The 25,479-nt window shown below is 37.9% G+C and overlaps 3 protein-coding genes across 6 annotated transcripts; all 3 read left to right on the forward strand.

Moving 5' to 3' along the window:
• The first annotated feature begins 11,068 nt into the window (after positions 1 to 11,068).
• LOC113505569 (peptidyl-prolyl cis-trans isomerase sig-7-like) lies at positions 11,069 to 14,639 on the forward strand. The gene has a single exon (XM_026888350.1). The coding sequence runs from the start codon at positions 11,220 to 11,222 to the stop codon at positions 13,392 to 13,394; it is 2,175 nt and encodes a 724-aa protein (XP_026744151.1). The 5' UTR covers positions 11,069 to 11,219; the 3' UTR covers positions 13,395 to 14,639.
• A 2,471-nt stretch (positions 14,640 to 17,110) lies between these two features.
• Positions 17,111 to 21,640, forward strand: LOC113505548 (putative neuropeptide precursor protein). 2 transcript variants are annotated; one of them, XM_026888321.1, is made up of 5 exons: positions 17,116 to 17,373; positions 19,197 to 19,325; positions 19,955 to 20,192; positions 20,271 to 20,426; positions 20,514 to 21,640. In XM_026888321.1, exons 1-5 carry the CDS (start codon positions 17,295 to 17,297, stop codon positions 21,070 to 21,072), a joined length of 1,161 nt encoding a protein of 386 aa, XP_026744122.1. In that variant the 5' UTR covers positions 17,116 to 17,294; the 3' UTR covers positions 21,073 to 21,640. The 2 variants fall into 2 exon arrangements, with proteins under 2 accessions (XP_026744123.1, XP_026744122.1); XM_026888322.1 differs by lacking the exon at positions 19,197 to 19,325 and having other exon boundaries at positions 17,111 to 17,373.
• Positions 21,641 to 21,707: 67 nt separating this feature from the next.
• On the forward strand, positions 21,708 to 25,104 carry LOC113505549 (potassium channel AKT6-like). 3 transcript variants are annotated; one of them, XM_026888323.1, is made up of 5 exons: positions 21,873 to 21,989; positions 23,416 to 23,623; positions 23,809 to 23,979; positions 24,139 to 24,227; positions 24,720 to 25,104. In XM_026888323.1, exons 1-5 carry the CDS (start codon positions 21,962 to 21,964, stop codon positions 25,058 to 25,060), a joined length of 837 nt encoding a protein of 278 aa, XP_026744124.1. In that variant the 5' UTR covers positions 21,873 to 21,961; the 3' UTR covers positions 25,061 to 25,104. The 3 variants fall into 3 exon arrangements, with proteins under 3 accessions (XP_026744125.1, XP_026744126.1, XP_026744124.1); XM_026888324.1 differs by lacking the exons at positions 23,416 to 23,623; positions 23,809 to 23,979; positions 24,139 to 24,227; positions 24,720 to 25,104 and adding an exon at positions 22,250 to 23,009 and having other exon boundaries at positions 21,708 to 21,989; XM_026888325.1 differs by lacking the exons at positions 23,416 to 23,623; positions 23,809 to 23,979; positions 24,139 to 24,227; positions 24,720 to 25,104 and adding an exon at positions 22,334 to 23,009 and having other exon boundaries at positions 21,708 to 21,989.
• The last annotated feature ends 375 nt before the right edge of the window (positions 25,105 to 25,479 follow it).

Below are 25,479 nucleotides of genomic sequence, written 5' to 3' on the forward strand. Positions count from 1 at the left end.
CCGATATAGCGCCGTATCGTTGACAAAAGGATGAGCGTGCTTCCAGAACAACCTTTCGGTACGGGCACGCACACAACGGCGGTAATACAACCACATGCCTGCACAGATACACTCACACAGCGCCGCTCACCACTACGCGTACAAAACCCACACGCCCACCCGCCAAACACGCCCAACGTCTTGGGTTTTCTTATAAACCACGTTGTGTTCGATGTCCCATTCTCGAGCACGGCCAGCCAGCGTGTCTTCTCTGTCTAGCGCAATGACGAGCTTCACATAAAGCGACGCCACATTCCCGCCTTTTTTCCCACTCCATTTTGACAGCTCGCGGCTCCATATCTGGCCGGAAACTAAGACAGCGTTCACAGAAATCGAGACACTGTATCTAATACTTACTAATTGTACGCCCTTCAGGAATCAAAATGAACAATCGATTTTGTAGAGCAATGCTTCAATTATAAAATCATCTAAATCAGAAAAAAGCTTAACGGACTGAAATCTTTTAGTTCTGTATTTAAATCTTATTCGAAAAATAAAAATACAAAAATTAAAAATCAGGATATCATAATTGTCTTCTATTTTATTCTAAGATAACCTTAAAAACCGATCTAATGAACGTCACCAAAGACCTGCAAAAATACTTACAACGATGAAGCAACATTGTATCATACTTCAATGTTACTTGAATCAAAAGTCGAAATAATACGAAGCATTGTCTTAGAAATAGCGAGCATCGCTCCTCTAGAGCAGTGTGTGCGTCGTCTTAGCGACTAAGTGGCTCAAGACGCGTTAGCGGGCGCTGGTGAGGCGCGGGTGAGCGCGGGCGCGCTGGGCGGGGCTGCGGAGCTGCGGCACTCCGCTATCGGCACACCGAAACACACATTTTTCCCGCCGCAAACCTCGCGCCGAGGGTTAGCCGCGACCCGCAGACCTCGTTCAGAGAGACAGAGATGCGAGTAGCGACGTCTCGTTCTTACACGCCTGCGCCTGAAGATTTCCCGGCGCGCCAACTTTGACAGTTCGTAGCTGAAGTGAAGGCGGACGGCTGGGCGGCTGGCTGGAGACGATGAGCTTTTGTTTAGCTTCATCTTTTGCATGAATCTTGTGCAATTTCTTTATTTTCTTATTGAAGTTAAAATTATCTTCTCTAATGTAATTAGTTGGTCTCAATCCTCAGTATTAAAAGAAAAACAACTTAAAAAATTCAATGAGCCAGTACCAGTATGGGTTGGATAAGAGCTTCCATAATGAAATAAGGATGCTCTATAACCGCTATAGTTAAAAACAACTATGTAATGCCTTTGTTAAGTTAACTGCTTAATCTGCAAAATTTCGGTTTGGTCGTTGAATCTTGCAAACCTTCCCAGTAAGTGATTTCATTGATTCCCTTTGAAAAACATTGCGAACATTAGCATGGCTGCTGCATCAAGTCATCAAAATCGTTGATAGAATTTGAAATAACAACGAATCGTACAAAGCAATAATATCCCCACCGAACTGTTAGTTATCACAGTTAATCCAAACAAACAATCGTATAGAACTAGTTGAAGTTGCGTGGGCGAGGTCGACCACAAACTGCTCGTAGCTAACCCGAAACTTACATGGCGTGTGGCCACAGCGTGAGCGGTGCGGGTGGGACATATCAAAACAAAACGGCCAGCGATACGGCCGAGCTAATCACGCGGTCGGCCCGCTGACAATTTACAGGTTAGCCGCCACCGCCACCGCCGCTGCGGCTTGCCCGTCGCGGCGCCGGCCGGCGATCCGACGCCGCGTCATAAACTTACGTTTACTTACATATTGGTGACTATGTTCACACATTACTTATGTTAAGATGGTAGTTTAGTTATTGCTCTTCGTAGTTTCTAAAGCTTTGAATCAAAAATTGAGCCTTGGTCTATTAATTATTCATTCTTCTCAAAGCCGAGAATTGCGTTGGAGTTTCCGGGAATCGTTTGTTGAAAACGTTTTCATTCGTATCGGTGGGGATTGGAAATAATAACACGAGTAGGCATTTAAGTTATGCCGTAACTAATTGATGGCTAAATAACAACTCCATTAGCTATATTTAGAAGCTTAGCTTTTTTTGCGACTATTGATCACCAAGCTCACTTGCGACTCTTGATTCTGGATCAGAAAAAGTCGGAAAGTTTCCACACCACTGCTTTGAACTTAGTTGTTAAGGGTCTTAGCTGTACTTGGAAAAACTGAACCGAAGACGCCTAGAGCATAAATCGAATATTCTTTAACCACTTAGCATCCACAATACGTAATGTAGTGTAGTAGGTATGTAATAGTTTTTTTCATTTGTGTAGATGCAGGAATCCTCTTTGTGTCAGTGACAGACTCATACTGGATAAACCAAAACCGCCGTGCTACGTCACGTTTTGTAACGGTGTATTACAACACTGTTGTAATCCTGCCAGATAAAAAGAAACAAATGAAAGAAACGGCAAAATCGCGGTAGGTATTAAAAACCTACCATTATTTTTCCATCCCCGCTCGAACAAGACTCATTGACAAACTATCGCATAAAGACAATTGTAATAGATACTAGTTCGGTTCCCCTCGCTGGATGTAGCTGTAAAAGCCATCTGCGGCCAATGGCGGTCCACGTAAAAAATGTGTTCCACCAACGAATGTGAGGCATCCCTGAGTATTCTAGTATAGATGGCTGAATTTGAGTAAATATGCTAGATTTTTTTTAGATTAATTAATTTTATTAATTAGAAGATTCAGCTACGCATCTTATATTAAATCAACATGAAAAAACAATCAGGGAATTTATTCATAAGTAATTTGGTACTTTTTTCATGTAAGCAACACAATTGTCAAGATACAGGGAAACAGAACCCCAAAACTGTCGAACAACCACTAGAGACCATACTGATCTTTAGTATCTATCCGTTCACTTGCAGGTAACCAAACGATATATAAGTATATTTAATTTTATCAGTAGCTATTTAAGAACTCATAATACAAGCATTCATTAGTTTGAGACTAGTTGTGTGAAAGTTGTGGAATATACTTTTTTATATTCGATTTAGGCTCAAGTATTTATATATTTAAAAAAAATAAAAACAAACAATTTCGTCCAAAGAATAATTTTTGTTTTAGTGTGAGCAACTCTTATCACTTAGGGGTATGAAAAATAGATGTTAGTCGATTCTCAGACCTACCGAATACGCATATAAATTTTGGTAAAAATCTGTTAAGCCGTTTCGGAGGAGTACGGTAACTAACAACCTTACCCTTACTTTAAGTAAGGTTAGAAGTTTTTGTAAATATCAGCTTTCTTTCACACACCGTCTTACGACTTGCATCTTCTATCTAATATATAAATTTCCCGTGTCACGATGTTAGTTACCGTACTCCTCCGAAACGGCATTACAGATTTTTACCAAAATTTATATGCGTATTCGGTAGGTCTGAGAATCGACTAACATCTATTTTTCATACCCCTAAGTGATAAGAGTTGCTCACACTAAAACAAAAATTATTCTTTGGACGAAATTGTTTGTTTTTATTTTTTTATAATGTGACATTAAAAATACATACAAAACAGTTAGTAATAACATAATATAAGTAGGCAAAAAAAAATCATGTTCCCTGTTCGGTCTCAGGTCACAATCGACAGGCGCTACCTACAAACACGTCGACATCGCTGAATAAATAACTTGACACTTGTTTGCAAATAAACAATTTAAAATGTCAAGAATAGGGAAAGGGCACGCGACCCAACCCTTTTCCTTTGCCGACATAATGTTTGCTGACAACCAATTCTACACTTGTTTGCATTTCTCTACGTGTTTATGAAATGTTAATGTTTTAGTAATAGCTTCTCTTGGGTGTTGGCTTAGTCATTATTATGGGATATAAATAAAGTGACGGTAAAATCTTATCATGTTTTGATATAAAAAAACGTCTCTATTTCTTCTGTTTAGGTACTTCGAAACACATATTACTTAAATAAAAACCGACTGAAATATTTCATTGGTATGTCTGACTTCTCCGAAACATCATTCGCTCACAAGTGATTTACTTAATCGTCGATTCCGATCAAATCGCTCAACTATATGAACGAGACAAATATAAATGTCCACCAAGACGATCAATCGTTAACTGTTTGAAGGTCCTTCAAACTAAAAATAAAAATGTTAAATTTCGCCGAACAAGTCTCGAAGACATGTTTGGCACACCTTTTGAGTCGCTGTGCAAATGATCAAACACGCCCTACTAAAACCGAAAATCGAACTTATGAAGGAAATCTCCATTTCTCCTACGTTTCTATGGTCTGACAAATCTAAAACCGTTAAAAGACGAAAAAGGCCATTCGTCTTTTGTTTTTATCTTTACCAAATAACTTCATATTCCTAACCTACATAACACACGTTTACAATTAAACATAACCTCGTATGAAACAAACCGTACAAATGAACCAGACCAGCGAAGTTTCGGCGACGTAATCGTATGTATCGCGACTTCACTAAGCTAGTTATAATCGAGCACCGGCCCGTATTGCAGCTGTGTCTGAGGAACGAGCGGCTGCGCTAGTGCTGGGCTTTGTCGATACAGCCAGTATAAGCGAGATACAATTTGAATAAGAATGATACTGATCTAAGTACGCAAATTGTTGTCGAATGAGAAGCAGAAACAAATAGGTTAGTCTTAATTTGTCTGCAAAAAAAGTTAAACTTTTAATTCGCTTAGCAGAACGAAATACATACCAAAATGTAGTTGCTTTACATAATAGCACTCATTTATCTCATTGTTAATAGTTCGTAGCTCGTAGGAGTTTCGTAGCGCTATATGTAGCAGAGCTGCACCGCTATTGTATTTCAATTAAATATTGTTTACGGTTTTATTCGTCTTTTTATCTCAACGACGATACTTCGGAAAGTGTATTTTTTCAAGCTCCCATCAGTTAACTGCGTGTAAAAAGTAAGTCAGAGCCCCAATAGTCACAACATTTTGTAAGTCATTGTGTTATTTTCTTCGATCTAAATATCATACCTACCCCTAAAGAAAAATGCTCCATCACAAACTTCAGCATGACGCATCGACTCACCAATAACTTGTACGACACTGACATTCATCACCTGTTTTTTTAATAAAGTGTACAAAAAATCAAAACATCGACACATACACGTGTGGGGCACAACCCTTCCCGTCCGCCATATGCCGCGGCGCTACGAGCGCCCTTAAATTACAGAACTTCCCGCTCATAATAGAGAGATATGCCTTTAATATCTGCCGGAAACTGCCTCTGTGCCTTGTTTACTTTTTGCCTCCGTTCTTATATTAGAAATTGCGTACTGACTTTGTAAACTTACTTATTATGAGTGAATATAGAATGTTTAATATTAAAGCTGTAAGTGAGATACATTTAACATGTTTTCTCCTTATACTAATGAAGCTCACTTCCATCAAGACTAATTAGTATGTGTAAAGGTTCAGCAGGTATCGGAGTCGAACAAAACACAAGGAAAAAAAAGCAATATCAGCTCAATAAAAACAATAAAAATCAACCCCCGCAGAAACCCGGAGCAATTTCAATCACAATTGCGCAACTGTCCTGAAACGCACCTGCTGACTGTGACGGGACAACACGTGCCCGACTAAGAGGCTACTTAACCTAAGTGACCCTACTTACAGAATCCCAACTGTGCCGTCGGAGACACTCCAATAGCCGGCAATTTCACGAGGCCCGGCCGCCATCTGCGACCGACGCGCCAAAAAATAACATTCCCCAAAAAACATTTGCGAAAGAAAGGGATATTAGTCTCCGCGGGGCAATAATCGAAGCCAATCGGCCCACCGAACGCCCCGACACGACACTTTCTTTATTTATACCATTACTTTACCGTATGGTAATATCGTAAAGTATATTTTACGTTCACGTGTAGACACCTTCTGATTTCGCAATATGGCTCCCCCCGATGTGTAGTTAGCAATCGGGGTTGGTTATTGATATTTCAGTGTCGGATTGACTTTATCACTACCGGTAGTTGTTTTTATGTATTTTTTTGTTGGTAATAAATAACTATCAGAATTTATTAAAGACACTCCATATGTTTTGGTACTTTAAAAAGGTAAATAGTGTGTCAGCAAAAAAAAGATGTATAAAAAATAAGGTTTCCAACTAAAATATATCAATCGTTTACACAAAAACCCACACCATGACTGCTATAACCTAAAAACCTTAAATACCTAAACAAATTTAGTATATTATGTCCTGGTATCTTGTATCCAACTATCATAAGCAAAAAACCATATCAACCACACGACGCAAGACACACGAACAATTACAAAACCCAACCACTTCTACATGCGATGGTCTCCTCAAAAGGAATGCTAAATGCTAAATGTATTAAAAATGCTAAAATATGAAAAGTATTAAACTGTTTGTCGTATTCTTGTAAAATTACAAGTCGTCTCTTAACTTATTAACCGTTCTATTTAACCATGTCAACATACTATTCGTCTAAAGAATAGCAGTTTGTTTTGGAAAAACGAAAAAAAAAGAAGAAAATCAAACTTCTTTCGAGAACGTTCAAAGTATGACGTAAAACTAAAAGAAAGTGCATGATGCCTGTTCCCCGCAGCCGCCATTACTCGTCAAGATTAGATTTCACGAGAGGCGACAAGTCAGCGGGCGTGGCGATGTCACCAACACTTCGCGACCCTACCGGCCACGGGTTACACGTACACTAAGTTATAGTGCACCCACGATACATATTTTTACAATTTTAATGATGATGTCTTTTTGACAACCAATCACCACATTTTTTCCTCCCATTGGATTCAAAACAAGATAAAGCTCTTTGCGGTTTTGAGACATTTTGTTTCTTTAAGCCTTAAAAATTCCTTAGAATTTTTAACACATGAAAATGGGGTAGTTTTCTTTTAGTTTTAAAAAGTATCTGAATGAACAAATTTCAAACCTTTGTCTTGAGAAACCAGCCCAAATATAGAACCAAGAATCAAATGCCGCACTAGAACCGGTCGCATTGCCCTCAACCAATTTCTTTCGCCATTGCCCCCGTATTTTTTCAATACGCGTTCGAGATCATTTAACATTTTTATGTGTAATCTTGCTTGCGATAAGACAGGAAGATTTTTGCGCGCCTCACTTTATTTTATCGTCTACGTTTTACGGGAACTCTAAACAGATTAAATCTAACAGTGGGGCGTCTTCCGGACACATTGTGCATTTATTGGCTTGTATTTTGGCTTTATAAGATTACTAGTGGATTTTCGCGTTGGATTTTCTTATCTCTTGTATATTATCGGCATAAAATGTTCTATCTGCGTAATAAGTGGACTGTTTTCCTTGTTTCCTACCTTAGAGGGTACAAGGTTTGTTGAGCTTTAAACGTGTTTGATATAAATATTCTCATTATATTGTTGCTTGGTCAGGATCAACTGTAATATCTTATTACTCGTTTTTTTATAGATAACGGTAGGAAGTTCCGGTAAAGAATGAACAAAGGAGCAAATAAGAAAACTGCGTCGTATAGTCAAAAACTCGTAGAAAATTTAATGTAATTTCCAACTTAGTTACGTTTCTTAGACCTATCTAACCCCTAAAAATGGAACAGATCAACACTATAATAAGGTTTCCTTTAAATCGAATAGTGACACAGATGACAATAGATAACATTTTTGAAATCGAAGTAAACAGCTAGGCGACAACAGAGTTCACGGATAAACCCTCATAATATTATGACGGTTTACGTAATGAATCGTATAAAACACGGGTTTTATAACGCGAGAGGCACATTGAGAGTCCTTTTTAAATTATGCAACATTTGTATGGAAATACAAGCGTCACCCCTGGCCTGCGATGCCTCCTTAAAAATACATCCAACGTTATTTGTTGCCTTGGTTTGACGCCACTCGCGATTTGATTGCTTTTTCATGGAGATCATATCGTGTTACTATTCCACTTCATAATGGTAGCTGCCGATATTAAAGAATAATGCAATCCTGTAGTTAACTAGATTGAATAGGTGATAGGATAAGGAATCCTGTCTCAAACTTAAGATTTCGAGGTCCTGAATCACGAGTGTTTTTTAGGTGACATTATTGGTTTTTAATCTACACCCACCCTGTGCTACTAAGGTATTTTTAAGTTACTACGTTTTTTTTTTTTCTGGAACAAGAATTTATGCCGTGAAAAGTACAGATGCACAAACAAATCTTTATTTCTGACAGAAAAAAACTCTTAGGTATTCTCATTCTCATCCTTAATAGTTTGTATAAGTAGTTGCTCGCACGTCCCCCATCCGTTTCTATACGCCGGTCCCTACAAGGTGTCCCGGTGGCACACGGTAGTGCCGACTCAACAACAAACAAACAACACTCGCAATCACTAGTGCAAATGTTTACGATTCTATTCGAACGTGCGGCGCCACTTCTGTTCCAACGAATTTTGAACCGCATTCCTACTGCGAAATAAAATAAAACGTGAATTAAAAATAAAGAACTGTACTGCTCTATTTTTCTAAAAGAATATAAACTCTTTTTCTAAGTACTAGGGTACTAAGTCCCTGTTTTTTTCCAATTAGCTGTCATTCGGTTTTTTTTCGGTGCCCAAATTGTCTCAACCTTAAAAGTCCGGTGAAGCAGTGATTTCCCACTTTAAGACTAACTGCATATCTGAACTCATCAAATTATTTCTAAATCGCCCTAGTTCCTCCTCCTATTTCATTATCTGGTGTCTGGCTTCCTCTCTTTTTTGCGCCAGGCTAATGATGGACTTGAGCTCACTCTGTTATTGGTAGACCAGGTTAGGAGCAGAAGACCTCTACCCTGCCATTTAGATCTAGTGCAAGCTGTAACACATGGTGTACACTTCTTCTTTTGATTACTTCATCATGCCTAAGTTGTTGTGTAAAATCGTAAACTTCGTTGAACTTGTAACAGACTGGACAAACACGTTCAAATTAAAAAGGGCTAACAGCTTTCCAACAATACGCGCACGTGTCCCTGTTTGTATCATATTTTTCATCGGGTAGGCTTTATTATATTATTCGCTCACGTAACCTTGTCGGCCAGAAGCTTCAACAATTTCGTGCCACTATAACACTCGTCTGATTTTGCAAAAACAGTCTTTGGTATAAGGGATAAGGTCGATTTTATCTTGCGTTTTCATTGATTTAAGGTGGGATCGTCATTCATACCGGCTAACCTTATATTCTTCGAAGAATGGTTGGTAAATTTTCAATAGTCACTTTATTAGGGGTGAGGGCGGAAGCCGGGCGAGTGAAACTGCCTTTATTAGATTTTCTAGAAACGTGAGTCGAAAAGTAGCACATAGTTTCGTCCAACACCTCGAAATTGAAATTTTATTGACAACATATTGCCTTGTGTAGTGTAACATAGACAGATACTAGCATAGCACACTTCTGCCCAGAGCTCAAATCTGTTAAATGCTTTAATAACCTTGATAAATAACTTACAAACACTCATACATTGACGCCCTACGCTAGCAGCCATATGTGTATACCCTTATCTCCCAGCATAATGAGTTGAAAAAAAAACCTGTAAAAAAAATATTTTAGTGATCTCGATAAAACTACTGAGAGTTTTCATTCTTCTTATCTCGTGAATGAATGAATGAATCCGACCGATTTCGGCCATGGCGACCGCTTCAGCTCCTATTTATTATTTGGTTCATGCGCCCGTAGATGGCTAATGTACCCTATTTTTGCGAAGAAAGTCCGAGCACATTGAGTGCAGGTGAGTTTGCCGTCTTGATAGTGATAGGAAATAGCAGCAGGTGCAGGGCGGGCCACTATCGCGTTTAGCGTCAAGGTCAACTTTACGTTTCACCTCGGAATCCCGTACATGGTTGTTTACCACTGTGCGCCATTCTGGCCTCTATGCTGCCAAATGCTCCCACCGTGAAGGCACCGGTTCATATGCCGTTTTTGAACATCTTGGTACCGGAGGAGTTGTCCACCCTGCTTAAGCTTGCCCTCCTCCAGTTTAGAATAAAAGTTGCGCTTTGCCACTCTCTCATCCGACATCCGCGATACGTGCCCGCACCACCGAAGTTGCCGGCGCATTAAGTAAGCCTCAATGCCACCAACATTGGCTCGCCGCAAGACTTCGGTATTTCGTACTCGATCTTCATGATGCTATGAAGACATTTTAGGTGGAATCGATCAAGAGCACGTATTTGGCAACGATATAGACACACGTCACGTCTCGGAAGAATATAAGAGGTTTGGCAGCACAATTGCCATATAAAAATTAGTCCTTAGTTTATACTAATGCAATGAGCTACATCAAATGTTTTAAAGGTTGGGCTCACAGATCATTTTCTTACAACTTCTTCTCACCACACTGTCTTGTATTTCGTATGGAACTAAACTCCATTGGTTTATAAAAATAATGTATTTTACATACACATATTCAATAAATAATTGTTTCATTGGTTTCACTTTTAAACTTATGTTTCAGACAAAAAGACACACCAAGATTGATAAAGTATATTTAAATACTTATCAAAGCAAATGAGACATTGCTCAGTTTTTTCCTTCATATCTACCTAGATGGATCTTCCAATAACGAGAGCGTAAAAAAGCCATAAACTTAACAGTTTCTTTCACGCGTGTTTATCGGGATAGCCCAATTATTTTCGAACTCAACCGAAATCAGGTGATAAATACGCCTGAGAAAACGGTCAATAAATAAATAATTATGAATCCTCCCCACGAAAGTTATTACATTACCATTAATTTTAAAACATTGCAAAACTAAAGGATTTTTTTTCGTGTAAAGCGCCATCTATGTCTAACATGTAGATTTATTAAAGCAACATACAGATTTATTTTGAAGGAATGCTAGTACAAAAGCAGTTACTAGTTAAACTCATAGATGGCGCTGATAGAGTCGAACACTTTTTACAGAAAGGAAATTCACTATGTAATTAAAAGTCGTAAGAGTTTTAGATATTAAAATCCACTTCATTTAATTTACTTCTCAAACATATTTTTTATATTTTTCGAATTTGCGATATAACCGTACCTAAGTAAATACCTGGTTCATTCATAGTAATGGCAACAATCACTGGAAAAGTAGGGTTATGCCTTATTTATTTCTTCTTATGATGTGTCAAAGTTTTTAGCATAAATAGCGTAGTTTTGAACTGATTTCAATGAAATGTTAATGTATACGTGACAAATACTTAAACATTTAAAACAATAACCATGGCTGTTGTGATAGAAACGACTCTTGGGGATATAACTGTTGATTTATATCTAGATCAACGACCCGTAACATGTTTAAACTTCTTGAAGTTGTGCAAGATGAAATATTACAATTTCAACTTGTTTCATTCGATCAGAAGTGGCTTCATAGCCCAAACTGGAGATCCAAGTGGTGAAGGTTCAGGTGGGCAGTCTATTTTTGGTGTACTGGAAGGTCCAGACAAACGATTCTTCTCCGGTGAAAAGATGCCTAAGATACGACATACGGACGTCGGTTTGCTGTCTATGGTGGGTACTGGCGATATGATGGTTGGTTCGCAGTTCTTTTTCACGCTTGGCTCAGATTTAGACTCCTTAGACGGTATGCATTGCGTAATTGGAGAGGTTACTGAGGGCCACGAAGTACTGAGAATGTTGAACGATGTTATATGTGATGAGGGACACCGACCGTACAGAGACGTGAGGATAACGCACACTGTGGTACTAGAAGACCCCTTCAACGATCCTCCAGGGCTCAGAGCACCTTCAAGATCTCCTTCACCAAGTGCTGAACGCTTGAAGGGTGGTAGAATTGCACCAGATGAAGAAATAGATGAAAGTCTTGGTAAATCTGCTGCTGAAATACAAGAAATGATTGAAGAAAAAGAAGCTAAAGCTAGGGCCACTATTCTAGAAATTGTAGGCGATCTACCTGATGCTGATATTGCTCCGCCTGAAAATGTACTCTTTGTTTGTAAATTGAATCCTGTGACTACAGATGATGATCTGGAAATTATCTTCAGTAGATTTGGTAAAATTGTTAGTTGTGAAGTCATTAGAGATAAGAAAAGTGGGGACTCCCTACAGTATGCCTTTATTGAATTTGGAGACAAAAAATCATGTGAAGATGCTTATTTTAAAATGGACAATGTCTTGATTGATGACAGAAGAATTCATGTAGATTTCTCTCAATCTGTGTCTAAAATGAAGTGGTTAGGGAAGGGTAGAGGAGTGAAATACTTTAATGAAGATGGTGAAGATGACCATGTAAGAAATGAAAAGCCACGGCATTCAAGAAATGATGAAAGGGACCATCGCAGCAACAGAAACCATTATAATAATAATAGAAGGCATGATGACCGAGAAAAAGAAAGGGACAGAGAACAAAGGTCTGATAGACACCAGAGACATGAAAGAGATACTAAACAAAGGTATGACAATGAATCTAATTACAGACAGGAAAAACGTTCTAATAATAGGAATGAAAAAGATACCAATGACAGACATGAAAGAAATGCTAGTAATAGATATGAGAAGGATTCACACAGGTATGAAAAAAGTCCTAATAACAAATACGAAAGGGAATCTAACAATAAATATGATAAAACTTCTAACAATAGATATGAAAGAGATCATAGTGACAGATACGAAAAAGACTCCAGTAACAAACAAGAAAAAGAATCAAATAACAAGACTGAAGAAAAGTCACGCAGAAGAAGAAGCCCGAGCAGATCCAGGCAAGATAGGTCAAGAACTGACAATGGTAATTATTCTAATGACCACAATAACTCACAAGAAGCAGAAAGAACTGTTAAAGAGTACAAACATGATTCTAGAAGGCAAGAAAAAGAAGTAAATCGAGATCATTCTGATTATAATAGATCAAGGTCATCGCCTTCTAGACAAAGAGCAGAAAAGTCAAGGGATCACAAAAATAGGCAAGAAGATAATGAAAGAAAATCTGAAAAGACTACAGATAAATACAAGGCTGGTAAAAAACACAAACTTGAAGAATCAGAACCAACCAAAAGTAAGAAGTCTAAGAAAGATTCACAACATATTGAACCTAGAACTCCATCACCAACTGGAGACAAAAAGAAAAAATCTAGCTCCAAGAATAGTAGAAAAAAAACTGAAATACGTAAAAGGAGTTCTAAAAAGAAACGTAAACCATCTACTTCTTCATCTGAGAGCTCCTCAGAATCCAGTTCATCAAGTGAATCTAGTTCTAGTGAAGAAGATCGTAAGAAAAAATCTCAGAAACGAAGGAAGAAGAAATACTCTACATCCAGCTCTAGTAGTAGTGAAAGTAGTTCATCAACTTCATCTTCTAGTAGTGAGTCTAGTAGTTCATCAAGCTCAAGCTCCGATGATGATAAGAAAAAGAAGAGGAAAAAAAAGTCTAGGAGGAAATGAAGTTATAGAATAGTACAAAATTAATTGTAGACAGTTTTAAGATAGACCAAAATGTTGTGTGCATGCTAAGTTGATATTCATAAGGTTAGCCTTAAGTGACCTACATCTAGGTTCAAGAAAGTCTCAAATGCTGTATTCCATGTGGCCATTTTGTGTGAATATGTTGCTTTGAACAGAACAGACTGACAAGATACTTATCTAGTACAGTGGTTAAATAATTTAATTTATGATAATAATGTATATAATAAACTACACAGCAGACCTTTGTTTATACTATCCTAAGCTTTTTTTTTAGTAACTTCAAAAGAGGATGGTTCAAAATTTTAATGCATGTTTAATATTTTTTTCATGAACTTTGAATGATGAATTTCATTGAATATTTTAAATGAACAGTGTATGCCTCAATGTTTATCAAAATGTATGTCAAACATATTTGAATTGATTCCAATTTAAGTATTAGTTCAGTTAATTTTCACATTTTCTAATTAATTACAGAAAAAAAACAAAATTTCACTATTGGCAAGAAATTAAGTTCATAAAATCAAATATGTTTGAAAATAAAGTCATTAAGTGCTTAAATTAGAATTGATTTAAACCTTAGAAATAACTATAATATATGATTTATTTGAAATGTGTTATGAAGCACACCGGCACTTGGGCACATAGAAAATGGTTGGCAAATTGTAAGTCATACTCTAGTACAATGTCTTGTTATTGTTAAATAGACAATAGGCCTATTTAATCAAGCAATATAGTTGATCAACAATAGACTGAATATTGCCTTTTTCCAAGATAGCATAAATAATCAAAATAATAATTAAACAATGTTGTCTATAATGTTATAGAATCAAAGTAGCTTTTACAACAGTTAGTGTTAGTCTAGCACCATTTTCCATTAAGGTATTAAATTCTACTTCAGAGTTTATTAATCATAATAGATTTTAAAATTATTACTTTGTTTCATAAATTCACTGTTTTTCACAAATCACCATGTCACTGTAAATTCTAAATTTCTAAGGACATTATTTATTAGTTTTTGTTTTTTTTTAATTGACTTGTGATAATGGTTCCAAGTTTAAACTGCTTGCTTAATTTTCCATTGTGTTTTTTTTTTGTATAATATAGGCAACAGTGAATGCGCCATGAAACCCTCAAGCATTTTGTTCTAATTAAGCTCGCTAGGAATCGTAATGTTACATATTTATGTATGAGTATTTTTGTATGAATAAAAGCGATTCAATGCAACTTTGGTTTTATTTTATAATATGTATCAAATTATACATTATAGAAGATAATGGTCTATATGATTTATAATATATAGATGATGTAGTCATAATAGGTAGATGACGTTTTCTCAATAGCCAGGGACTTTTCACTTTACATATATTTCTTTGGCACCTATATCTGCACCGTTCATCTGCCAAAGCCACCATAACCCACACTCCATAATCGAACTTTGTTCTTATCTACGTTAGGAGCTTGGCTGACAAAATTTCATATAAAATAACGTAGGTCTGGCGTCCACGGGCTCTTACTCTAGTACCTATCAGTGTTTTAAGAAGATTGCATAAAATTGACATTGAAAATACAGAAAACGGTTTAAGCGGAAGTAGTCATTTGACAATTTCCCATCCGAAAAAAAGGTACCACTTTTTCTGTCGCCATTTTTCCTTTCGATCCCCGCCTTGCTGACATTCTCACCAATTGAGAAACTTTGAATTAAAATTTTTAGGTAAACTTAAATAGCAGATTAAATAGCACACGGACATTAATTATTTCATAAATAAACGAATCCGAACTACCTACCTAGAAATTATAGATCAACTTTGTCAGATGGACGTACCTTCGTTATTAATTGAATGGACGATCTATTGACGTTATATAAAAGGAAATCATAAAACATGTCAAAGTTGAAAATGGAAGGTAGGTAATTCTAACTATCGTCTATTTACAGGACGTGGTACCGACATAATCGGGAACGTTCCACTGGCTGGGCCTTTGTATGTTTAAGTGTCTGAACGAGAAGATGACTCTCGTTAAAGAGGTCCATTGTGTGCCTTCGACCAGCGTTATTAAAGTCCGTCCGGTCAACACAATACTATGTATGGCTGGTTCAGTGCTGGGTTTTATTTGTTTCTTTATTTGCTGTTTTAACCTTATTTTATTTCTTTAAATCAGGAATGAAGTCATATTACCTACGGCCTAATAGACAACGCAACAAATTTAGAATCAGAAGTAGATACTTGTATATTTATTTAAATAAATATACATTTTAAAGACGTCTAAGTAAATTAGAGTCCACTTTACCTACACACACACATACTAAATATTATTTAAACGATCTAAGCTCACGAAACACAAATATTACATAAAGGCGAATAAAGCTCTCGTGAGCCCCTATAAAATAAACCTTACGACTAAGCTAAAGGAATGGCTTAATTAATACCATTTCACTTTGTTACTTAATTATAAACTCAAGCTCGTACTTAGGTAGATACGTAACTTAGTAGAAACCTACCCCAGCGTGGGTGTCTTTCAGTTCATGTTGCTTATGCAATAAGAAAGAGTTACCTAAGTACCTACCTACATACCTACTCAAACATAGTTTGTACCTAGGTGTATAAGCACTATAGGACTACAATCAAGGGAAGTGCTCTCAATCTGTGTTCTGAGGGCACGGACTTGGAAATAACATAAATTTGGCTGTCATGAAGTTGGGGCAAAGGTCTGGAACATGTTTAATGTAATGTAATTAATAAGTGTTGACGCCGGTCACGACGCCTTGTCTTCCACGCAATAAGACTTATTTTATGAACGGTTTGTTTAGGTAAGCAGTGTCGGACGTCATAGATACAGGGGTGGACTAAGAAATATAACATAGGTTGGTAAATAACCAAAGAAAAAGGGAATAAGGAAACCTAGACAATAGAGAACCTCAAAAAATAAGACTTCATAAGCCTGTACTGGTCTGAACATTTATGTACCTAACATTGTTATAAATGTACTCTTTCTGCTGGGATGCAGAGAAATTATAAATTTAATTTACGGCAAATTGACTATAGTGTAGAAAAGATGCCAGCGCGCCAATAATCACTGCGATGCACATACTTGGGGTTCGATCCCCGCATGAGATTGTGTGATGTTTACAGCTATGTTTTACAGGCACTACTGACGTTTTTATTCCATTTCGATCTGGCGATTCGTAGGCCAAATGTATAAAAACCTAGTGTAGCCTAGGTACTTTTGCTTACCCCAAGTTAATACTATCTCAGCCAGAGTACGCGCGAGCGATCCCGTGACTCTGGCTAAAGCAGTAGAAGGAGCCTGGGTTGATTTTAGTCGGTGGAAGTCCGACTTATCCCCACGCCGTGCCACCGACGTGGTTTGAAGATATCAGCGTTTCACCCCGGGAAAAAAAGGTAAGACTATCTATTTGCTTGCAATTGCCTACATAACATCTAGCTTATCGTCCTACCGTCGATTTGACAACATTAAGTTAATCTTGCAATATTTTCAAATGATCAAGAAAAAAAAACCCTACGTAGATATAAGTAAGAGGTCGAATAACTTTGTACCTGTACATTCTACTAACTTAAAAATCCAAGCAATACTCGCCTAACATTAAATTCCAAAACACAAACTGGAATATAAAACGTTGAGTTGATATTTTACTACCAGTGGAAGTTATATTCACAATTCATAAGTCCGGCCCTGTGGCCCACACTGCGCATGTCGCGAATTTATCGACAGGAGCAATGGGTTTTCTCTCCAGCTTGAGCTCTGCTAAACGGCACTCGCTCCCCGCGCTCGGTCACATAACAGTCGCAGCCAGTGTGTCCTCCAGTTCCACATATTAATTCTACATTAATTAACTATCCTGAGTATTGAGACATCAGAACGATGTTACTAATTACTTTAACCGCATTTTCTGCGGTTTTTCTGCTGGGTGATGCGGTGCCAACGCCGTCGAATAATAAAGGTACGTAAATCATTGATCTGTTTCCCAGGCTTTGACGAAGTATGTTTGCTGGTTAATCGATGTGTTTTGCAAGGATATGGCGGTTTCAGTTTTGTTTTGTTGAGAGTATCGATCAGCCGGGACCGGGCGCGCTCTATATATAGCAACAGGTCAACAGGTGTCCCGAGTCGATGTTGTGCTGCGGCGCAGTTTCACCTCCACCATCAACTATGACCTTTTAGACACAAAAGCATATAAATAGATGTCCCTATCGATTTAGATAGCCAATCCAATCAATATCTTAACAAAGACTTATTTTCAAGTAGGTACACACCTACGATTTCGAAGTGGGCGTTGTTATTTCAGTTCGATCCTGTAATCCTTTTATTGATCAACAATGGACATAGATAAACCCGGGCTTTTACAGGATGGGAGCGAACAATGATTGGCTTATTTTTAATATGTGATTACCCTCTCGAATATCATTAACATAACATGCTAAGCAGGCTCTTCCTACAATAGCCGACTTTACTCGAGTCATATATTTCTGGCCCAATAGATATTGTACAGTTTTTCTGTACGATTTTCATGACCTAGTTTCCCAACTGGGTCCTAAACTATTTGCCAAGCGCAGGTACCTACCTACCTACATATATTATTCTTCGTTACGTCCTAACTTTTCTAGTTTAATCACACTTCTGTCAACACAAGATGATTGCTGATTGGCCCACTACGAAAGAATTTTCGCAAAAAGTGGCAATTTCGCCTACCTTTCAAAAAAAATAAAACTTTTTAAAGTCCTGTTCCTTAAAATCAAATGTTTAAACAAATTAAACGGAAATAGAACCCGGGAGCTATTAGTAAGTGGTAGGCGATCTGCTTACCTAAGTACAACGTGAATCGCGACAACACTTCACAAAGCGCCGGACTACAGCTCGTTCCCAATCTCATATGTGAAACGCAAGCTCCGAATGCGCAGCCTCGATGTTTGGCAGGCGCGCTATACGTCCAGCGAGCAAGGACAACACACGAGGAACATATTCCCCACACTTACCGACATAGCACACTTTAGGAAGCAAACGGAAACACACTTCTACACTACACAGGTACTCACCAATCACGGCTTTCACAAATCATACTTACACCGATTTCACATCACACCTGACGACTGCTGTCCCTGCAACAACAACACAACTCAGACAATCGCACACCTGCTGACAGCCTGTCCGAGATTTGCTGCTGATCGAATGCGGCATGAGTCACTCTGCACACACTACGACATTGATCCATACAGTGTGATGGAACTGCTCGGGAGGGAGGAAGCGCTAGCAAGTTATACCGACCTCGTGAGCCGCATCTTCTCAAAATTAAAAGCCTATAACGGCACGTGATTAAATAAAAAGTAATAAAATCTACATACATAAAAAAAAAAAAAAAAAAAAAAAAAAATTGTATTTATATATAAAATTTATCAATATTTATGTAAGCATAAAATTTTCTATCTTTAACAACAAAATCAATATATACAAATGCGAAATCCAGGTTGTGGCAGGGAGCGTATCCAATCGCGCGAACTGCCACAACTGAAAATGTAATGCGAAACAAAACTTCTCTTACCGAAATTCAAAGATCAATTAAAAAAAAAAAAAAAAGTACAACGTGAATAAGATATTCTTAGCAACATTTTTAAACTCGGATTGTATAGTATAGGTATCTTAGTAGTAATAAATTGGTACTACTCTATTCACAAACTATTTTGATCAATTTCGTTTAAAAATACTTACCAACTTGTAAGAAAATGTTTTGAATCATCGCGGCCCAAGTCAATATAAATAACATTTTAGATGGTGGCGGTGCAATTGGTGAGCTACCCGAGAATTGGGACCAGACAAAAGATGACACACAATCGCTTTTTCTGAATAAGAGCGATAAGAATGACTTGGAGCCATATCCGCTGGCTCTAAGCGAGGAAGGTAAATGTGGAACAAGTGAAAACGATACTGTTTTATGAAACATCTGTTACATAATTCATATCTGATTCTGTTATTTATTGATTTAGGGGTATTTGAGTAATCTTGTATTTTATAGATAGGTGTTTCACGCTAGGTATTCATATGTATGCCTATATTCGACAGCAACACAACTATACTCCTTACGAGAATATCGAAAAAACAACTTTAGTTTTACCTTTTCAATATTCATAATATAACAAGAAATCAAAGATCATTTAAACGTGATATCTAGCACCAGTACAATAATATTTAAGAGTCCTTATTGGAGCGATTCAGGCTAATTTTCTGTACAACGCAGTCGTCTTACTGAATGAAATAAGAATAACATGCACTGTACATCAATAACGCACTGATTGTCGAATTGTATACTACAATTGCGCAGTAGATCCGTCGAGTTATGAGACCTACATCCACAGCCATTCTTCTTTATTGGCTCATGCAATTTAAGTGGACATGAATGGCAAGCTACATCAAAGATCATACGTAGGTTACGGATTGTTAGAACAATCAATACCTAATAATATTTTGAATAATAATTCGGTAATAAGAGATGAACATGCCTCAGTCACGAAGAATTATTTTGCTTGCAGGAAATGCTGAAGGTTTTGAACAGGGAGTGGATCAAAGATATGAAGCCCAACAACCTAATGGGGAACTAGATAACCTCATCATGAGGCCTGAACTGTACGGTGAACCTCCAGCAATGGAGAGTTTAGCCACCAGCTACGACTCCCGTCGCCGCAAGCGTGGCAGCGGAACTAAAGTCGGTGGAGCTGGGGCTGCTACTAAAGTAGCCACCAAATCCGGTTCAGGCAAGAAAAATCTGAAGTGAGTGATTCAAATCGCAAATATCACTTGCACTTTCTATTATAAGAACACAAGATCAACTAATTTGATTTTTTTTAGACCGGAGGAGCACGGAGCTCTCTCGCCCGTGGATTCGATGACTCACGAACACGATGCTCACCGCCGCAAGCGGGGCAGTGGCACTAAAGTGGGCGGCGCAGCTGCGTCTGCCAAAACCGCCACTAAAAACTCCGGCGGAAATAAAAAGAACTTCAGGTCAAAATAAACCTCCATCAATGAATAGGTATAAGTATAGTATATCATCAATTGATATGGTTACTAAATAATTTCATTTACATTTAGGCCCATCTCAGAACGTCGCAAACGTGATTCTGGTCTCAGCGCCGCCGATGTTCGAGCTCTACTCAACCTGTGGGAGGCGCAGGAACGTAAAAAGCAGGAATGGAACGCACAAAACCAATGGGCACCTGCACCCGTGCCAGTACCCGAGCATTACTATGGAGTTGGACGCGTGAACACTGACGACGAGCAGCCGGAAGTGGATGAAAATGGTGACATCTGGTACAACGAGCCTGTAGTGATTGCTCCTCGTGAGCGAGACTACCCTCGCCACTCATACTTCTCTGAACAAAATCGTATGGCTCTCGCTCACGGTTACCCTGACATGTACCAAGTAGGCCCCGCCGAGTTAGCTCAGCGATACGAAGAGGCTCGTCGCAAGAGGCAATACGCTAACAAAGTGAAGCGCTTCATGGTCGCCAGGAAGCGTTCGGACAGCATGATCAACCACCAGAATGGCTACCGGCCCCGTGACGATCTCTACACCCTGGCGGAGTTGCTGCGCTCGGCACCGCGGGTGCAAGAACAAGACATCCCTCTATATCGACGACTGATACTGTAAGGCGTCTTTTGAAAATGGCGTCCATTCTCAGCAACTTGCAGTTCTCTTGTACATCAGAATTGATTGTTGGCTGTTAGAACGAAATCCTAAAGCTCGCATGTTGTCGGATGGACGCCTGAGCAGGTTTTGATTTGGAGTGGGAGATTGTCGTGCATTTAATTCGCAATTTGTAGCGGATACCTAACAAACACTAGATGTAGGAAACCTAGCATAAATCAATGGCAGCATTTTAATGAATTTCTTATTTGAAATAGATATTATATCTCTATTACCTGGCCTAAGTAAAGTAGTTTTCAATATATTTTATCTTTATTAAACTATACTATTTTTTATTTTCTGTGTAAAGTGTTTTTGTTTTTAAGTTAATTTTAAGTTGTGTATTTTTTATATCATTCACTGCATTATACTTGTTACTTATTTACCTATTTTATGAATTGTAACCAGTATTTTCAAATAGTTTCATTCAACGGTAGTTCGAGGTGAAGTTAAACTTCATATTTACTATTATCTAGAGTTAGTTATTATGTGTAAATGTAAACTTTGCTGTATTAAATTAGTATTATCTTAATCCGAGTTTTATTTCGCACTCCGAACATACCTTGGTGGTTTCTAAGCACAAACTTTTTCGTTAAATTAATTAATACTGGCCTGACATAAATACTTATCAGTCAATGTACCTATCTTCGTGTCAAATATTTGCAAAGAATTCATGACAGTGAAAATAAAAAGATAAATACTCCAAAAAGTCAATGTATTTTAAGCGTTACTGCATATTCATAAGATAATATGAATAGTAAAAACACCCACAATAGTATAAGTAATAATAGAAGTTTGACAGAAGTATCTCGAAAGGACGCTGTTACAACCACCGAGAGCCGCCCGATACCGGATGACGAGCCGACCGCGACGAATTCGACGTATGAATCATTTTCTTGGTTGTTTTCTTACCTTAAAATGTATGCAACAAGGTTAGCGCGTGACTTGTACACATCTCTTAAGATTTATTGGTACCCTAACCGCGAATTCCTACCGAGCCATATCGTGAACTTAATGCAAGTGCAAAAAAGACTTCGCGCAGAACGCGAATCGCTCACGGTCACTTACAGCAGGTACAAGTTGATCAACCATTCCGGTGTTAAGTCAGCATTCGAATGCTCAACACAAACCGTTTCGTTAGTTGCAGAGAACAACTCGAACCTCGCTCACCAGACTTTGACATGAGAGAATTCCTCAACGAATTTACGTCCTGTGTTCTTTCCAGTGAAGATGACGCCGGCATCCAATTTGCTCCCAACAAAGATTTCGATTACAGTGGAAGTGACCGTGAACCGATGTTCGTCATTATCGACTCGAGCTGCGTCAGTAATCCAAGTTCAAAAGAACTTCTTATCGATAATAGAGTTAATACAAACAATACCATACTTAAGAAACATTTTAATAAAAGTACCAAGTATGTTGACGTACCTTCTACTAGTAGAGATCTAAGAAGTGATTTGCTGAATCAACAGCTTAAAGAAGCAGATTCCACTGATGAATTGTTAATGATGGACATAAATCTACAAAGTGATAATGAGCTATCAGTCGGCGATTCTGATGGCGACAGTGACTCAATAGTGCTTTCTTATTTACGAAACAAGGACGCCTTTTTGGAAATGGAGGGTACGATAATGTCCACAAAAAAGAAATCGTCTCTCCTGGAAAGTGTACCCAAAATGGAAACTATAATAGAAAGCGAACAATTTTCTACATTTCCCTTGGTATCAAGAAGTGAATACAAATCAGATGAAATTCTCAATAATGGAGACACAACAAATTAAATCCAAAAAATGAGTACTTAGCTAGTTTTAATTGGAACTGGACATGTAAATGAATTATGGAATTGATTGTACGGTATTAATTACTTCGCCTTAGTTTCATTAAAATTTGTATTATTTCTATTTATTTTGTTTCAATTTCTCATCCCCAATACAATTACTATGGATATTTTGTTCCTCATTGGTAAGTTGAAAAGTTTTTATTAAAATTGTAGAGTTAACGTTAACCTAGGTCCTTCCTCTTTTACATCGACTGTTTTCCAATGAACCTGGTAAATAGAACTAACTCATTCGTTATATAATATTTACTGATGTCAAAAGTTTGGAATGGAATTACACAGTCTACATCAATCCAAAAATCCATCCGACTTCTACTTGACAAATTCGGCTTTAATACTTCAATTTTCGTCATCTTCAGACCTTCTTTAACTAAATCTTTCTAAATTTTGGTCTCCATGTATATAATTTCATCGGATCGTTTAGTTCATTTTAAAAACAGACTAATAGAATTAATACATATTACATGCAGAGTGGTCGGAGACCTCTTTGGACGTCAATATACCGTCGTTGCCTGGCTCGCCTAGGGAACTGGATGGAGGGTCATCGAACGAATCTGTACCGTCCACGGAAGACTTACAGCAAAAATATAAGCGCGCTATCGAATTTCTGCACTCTGACAATGAGCTTCTGATAGCTGCCGAAATGGGTGACGAGGAAATGACACGAAAACTAATTCGGTATTTAAAATATAATATTTTTTTATATTAAAATTTTCTCTCCTAATTTAGATGCACCTATTTTCCAATATAATCTTAGTCATTTTTCAGTGAGTCATACCTTTTGGACTACGAAATTCGTGGGACTACCTAATTCAGTAAAATGTCTGCTAAATTAAAAACTACTATTATTTTTAAACTTGCAGAAAAGGTGCTAGCACGGTTCACTGTAAGGATCACCTCGGTCGAAACGCACTTCACTTTGCCGTCTGCTCGGGTAACATGCGTGTGGTTACAATGCTTCTAAAGGCCGGAGTCAATCCAAACATCAAAGATAATGTCGGAATGACACCACTCTCCCTTTGCTTAATGAGAAGGTAACGTACCTATTTAGGATGCCAATATTATTCAGCCGAAAAACTAGAGTTAAATGCCTAGTGTTTTAGTACGGCTATGTGAGTATTTCGCCACTCCCAAGTAATGGTTGCTGATGAAGAAAAATCCATGTACTAAGTTATATATTTGATGACTTTCAGGCCAATGTGGAAAACGGCCAATTTGTTATTTCAACATGGTGCGGTGCTGCTTACAAGAATGACTCCAATGGATACTGGATTGTTTATACGTAAGCAAAAATGTAATAATATTTAAATAAGAGTTTTTTTTTAATGATAATGGTTTTGATATATTTATGTTAAACTAGCTGCTGCCCGCGACTTCGTCCCCGTGGATAGAAGATATAAGTTATGATTTATACCTGCCCTGCTTTCTTCACATTTTCCATTGTATCTTCGCTCCTATTAGTCGCAGCGTGATGGTTTATAGCCTAAAGCCTTCCTCGATGAATGGTCTATTCAACACAAAAATAATTTTTCAATTTGGACCAGTAGTTCCTGAGATTAGCGCGTTCAAACAAACAAACAAACTCTTTAGCTTTATATATTAGTATAGATATATTAGTATAGATTAAACAAAATTAGTTTGATATTATTATCAGCTGCTGTCTACGGTTTACAGTAAAAGAAAAGAAAGCTAATTAGTAGAGCATGCGGTTCACCGCAGTCAGGTTAACTCAGAGCTGGTACTGCTGGTAATAAAAAAATGTTATTGTCCACAGAGTTTGTAATGATGTGCATACCCACCAAAGAAGAAGAAAGGATTCTTCGACTTCTTGTCGAGAAAGGTGCCCTAGTTAATGACCCAGAGGCTCCCGGCCAACGTCAACCACTACATTTCGCTGCTATGAGTAATAACTGTACCCTCATTCGTATTCTAATCGATTTAGGAGCTGACTTATACGCTAAGAACCATAGAAATGAAACTCCCAGACAAGTAGCAGCTACCTTTAAATGTAAAGAAGCGATGGCTATCTTTGAAGCCCTCGAAGGAGAATACGATAGAAGAGACAGTGAGACTGCAAGCAATGTAACTGCTTATGAGCATTTCAACTTGTCGTAATTTATTTGATAAATAAATACATTTTGCACGTTATGTTTTGAAAATATTTCTTGTCTGAAACACGTAATAATTTTTAGTCCATCCAGGAACTCCTCTTCATGTATTACTGCTGCCAGGGCCGGATCCAGGGGCCCAGGGGCCCCGAGGCCTCGAGGAGTGGAGGCCCCCTTGGTTCAAGTTATTTTCATTCAGTGAAAAATTTATCGAGCTTTTTTTAGATACATAGTGTCAATAATATGAGGTTCTAACGTGGTTTCATATTTTTTTTTATTTCATCGGTAGTGCTGGGCCCTCTAGTCATAATGGTGGGCACCTGGTCATAATGGGCCCCTAGGCACTGGCCTAAAGTGCCTTACGGATAATGCGGCACTGACTACTGCTCTGGACAATGCGACAGATGGTATAGTTTCGCTTTGCCA

This window comes from Trichoplusia ni, chromosome 26 (genome assembly GCF_003590095.1).
Source record: "Trichoplusia ni isolate ovarian cell line Hi5 chromosome 26, tn1, whole genome shotgun sequence".
Lineage (NCBI taxonomy): Eukaryota > Metazoa > Arthropoda > Insecta > Lepidoptera > Noctuidae > Trichoplusia > Trichoplusia ni.

Bases quoted from the DNA above. Each gene is read 5' to 3' on its own strand.
- LOC113505548 (XM_026888321.1), top strand. From the start codon at position 17,295: ATGTTACTAATTACTTTAACCGCATTTTCTGCGGTTTTTCTGCTGGGT. The intron at 17,374-19,196 runs GTACGTAAATCA...ATAACATTTTAG, and splicing joins AACGCCGTCGAATAATAAAG to ATGGTGGCGGTGCAATTGGT. The intron at 20,427-20,513 runs GTCAAAATAAAC...ATTTACATTTAG, and splicing joins GGAAATAAAAAGAACTTCAG to GCCCATCTCAGAACGTCGCA.
- LOC113505549 (XM_026888323.1), top strand. From the start codon at position 21,962: ATGACGAGCCGACCGCGACGAATTCGAC. The intron at 21,990-23,415 runs GTATGAATCATT...TATTACATGCAG, and splicing joins CCGACCGCGACGAATTCGAC to AGTGGTCGGAGACCTCTTTG. The intron at 23,980-24,138 runs GTAACGTACCTA...GATGACTTTCAG, and splicing joins TCCCTTTGCTTAATGAGAAG to GCCAATGTGGAAAACGGCCA.
- LOC113505569 (XM_026888350.1), top strand. From the start codon at position 11,220: ATGGCTGTTGTGATAGAAACGACTCTTGGGGATATAACTGTTGATTTA.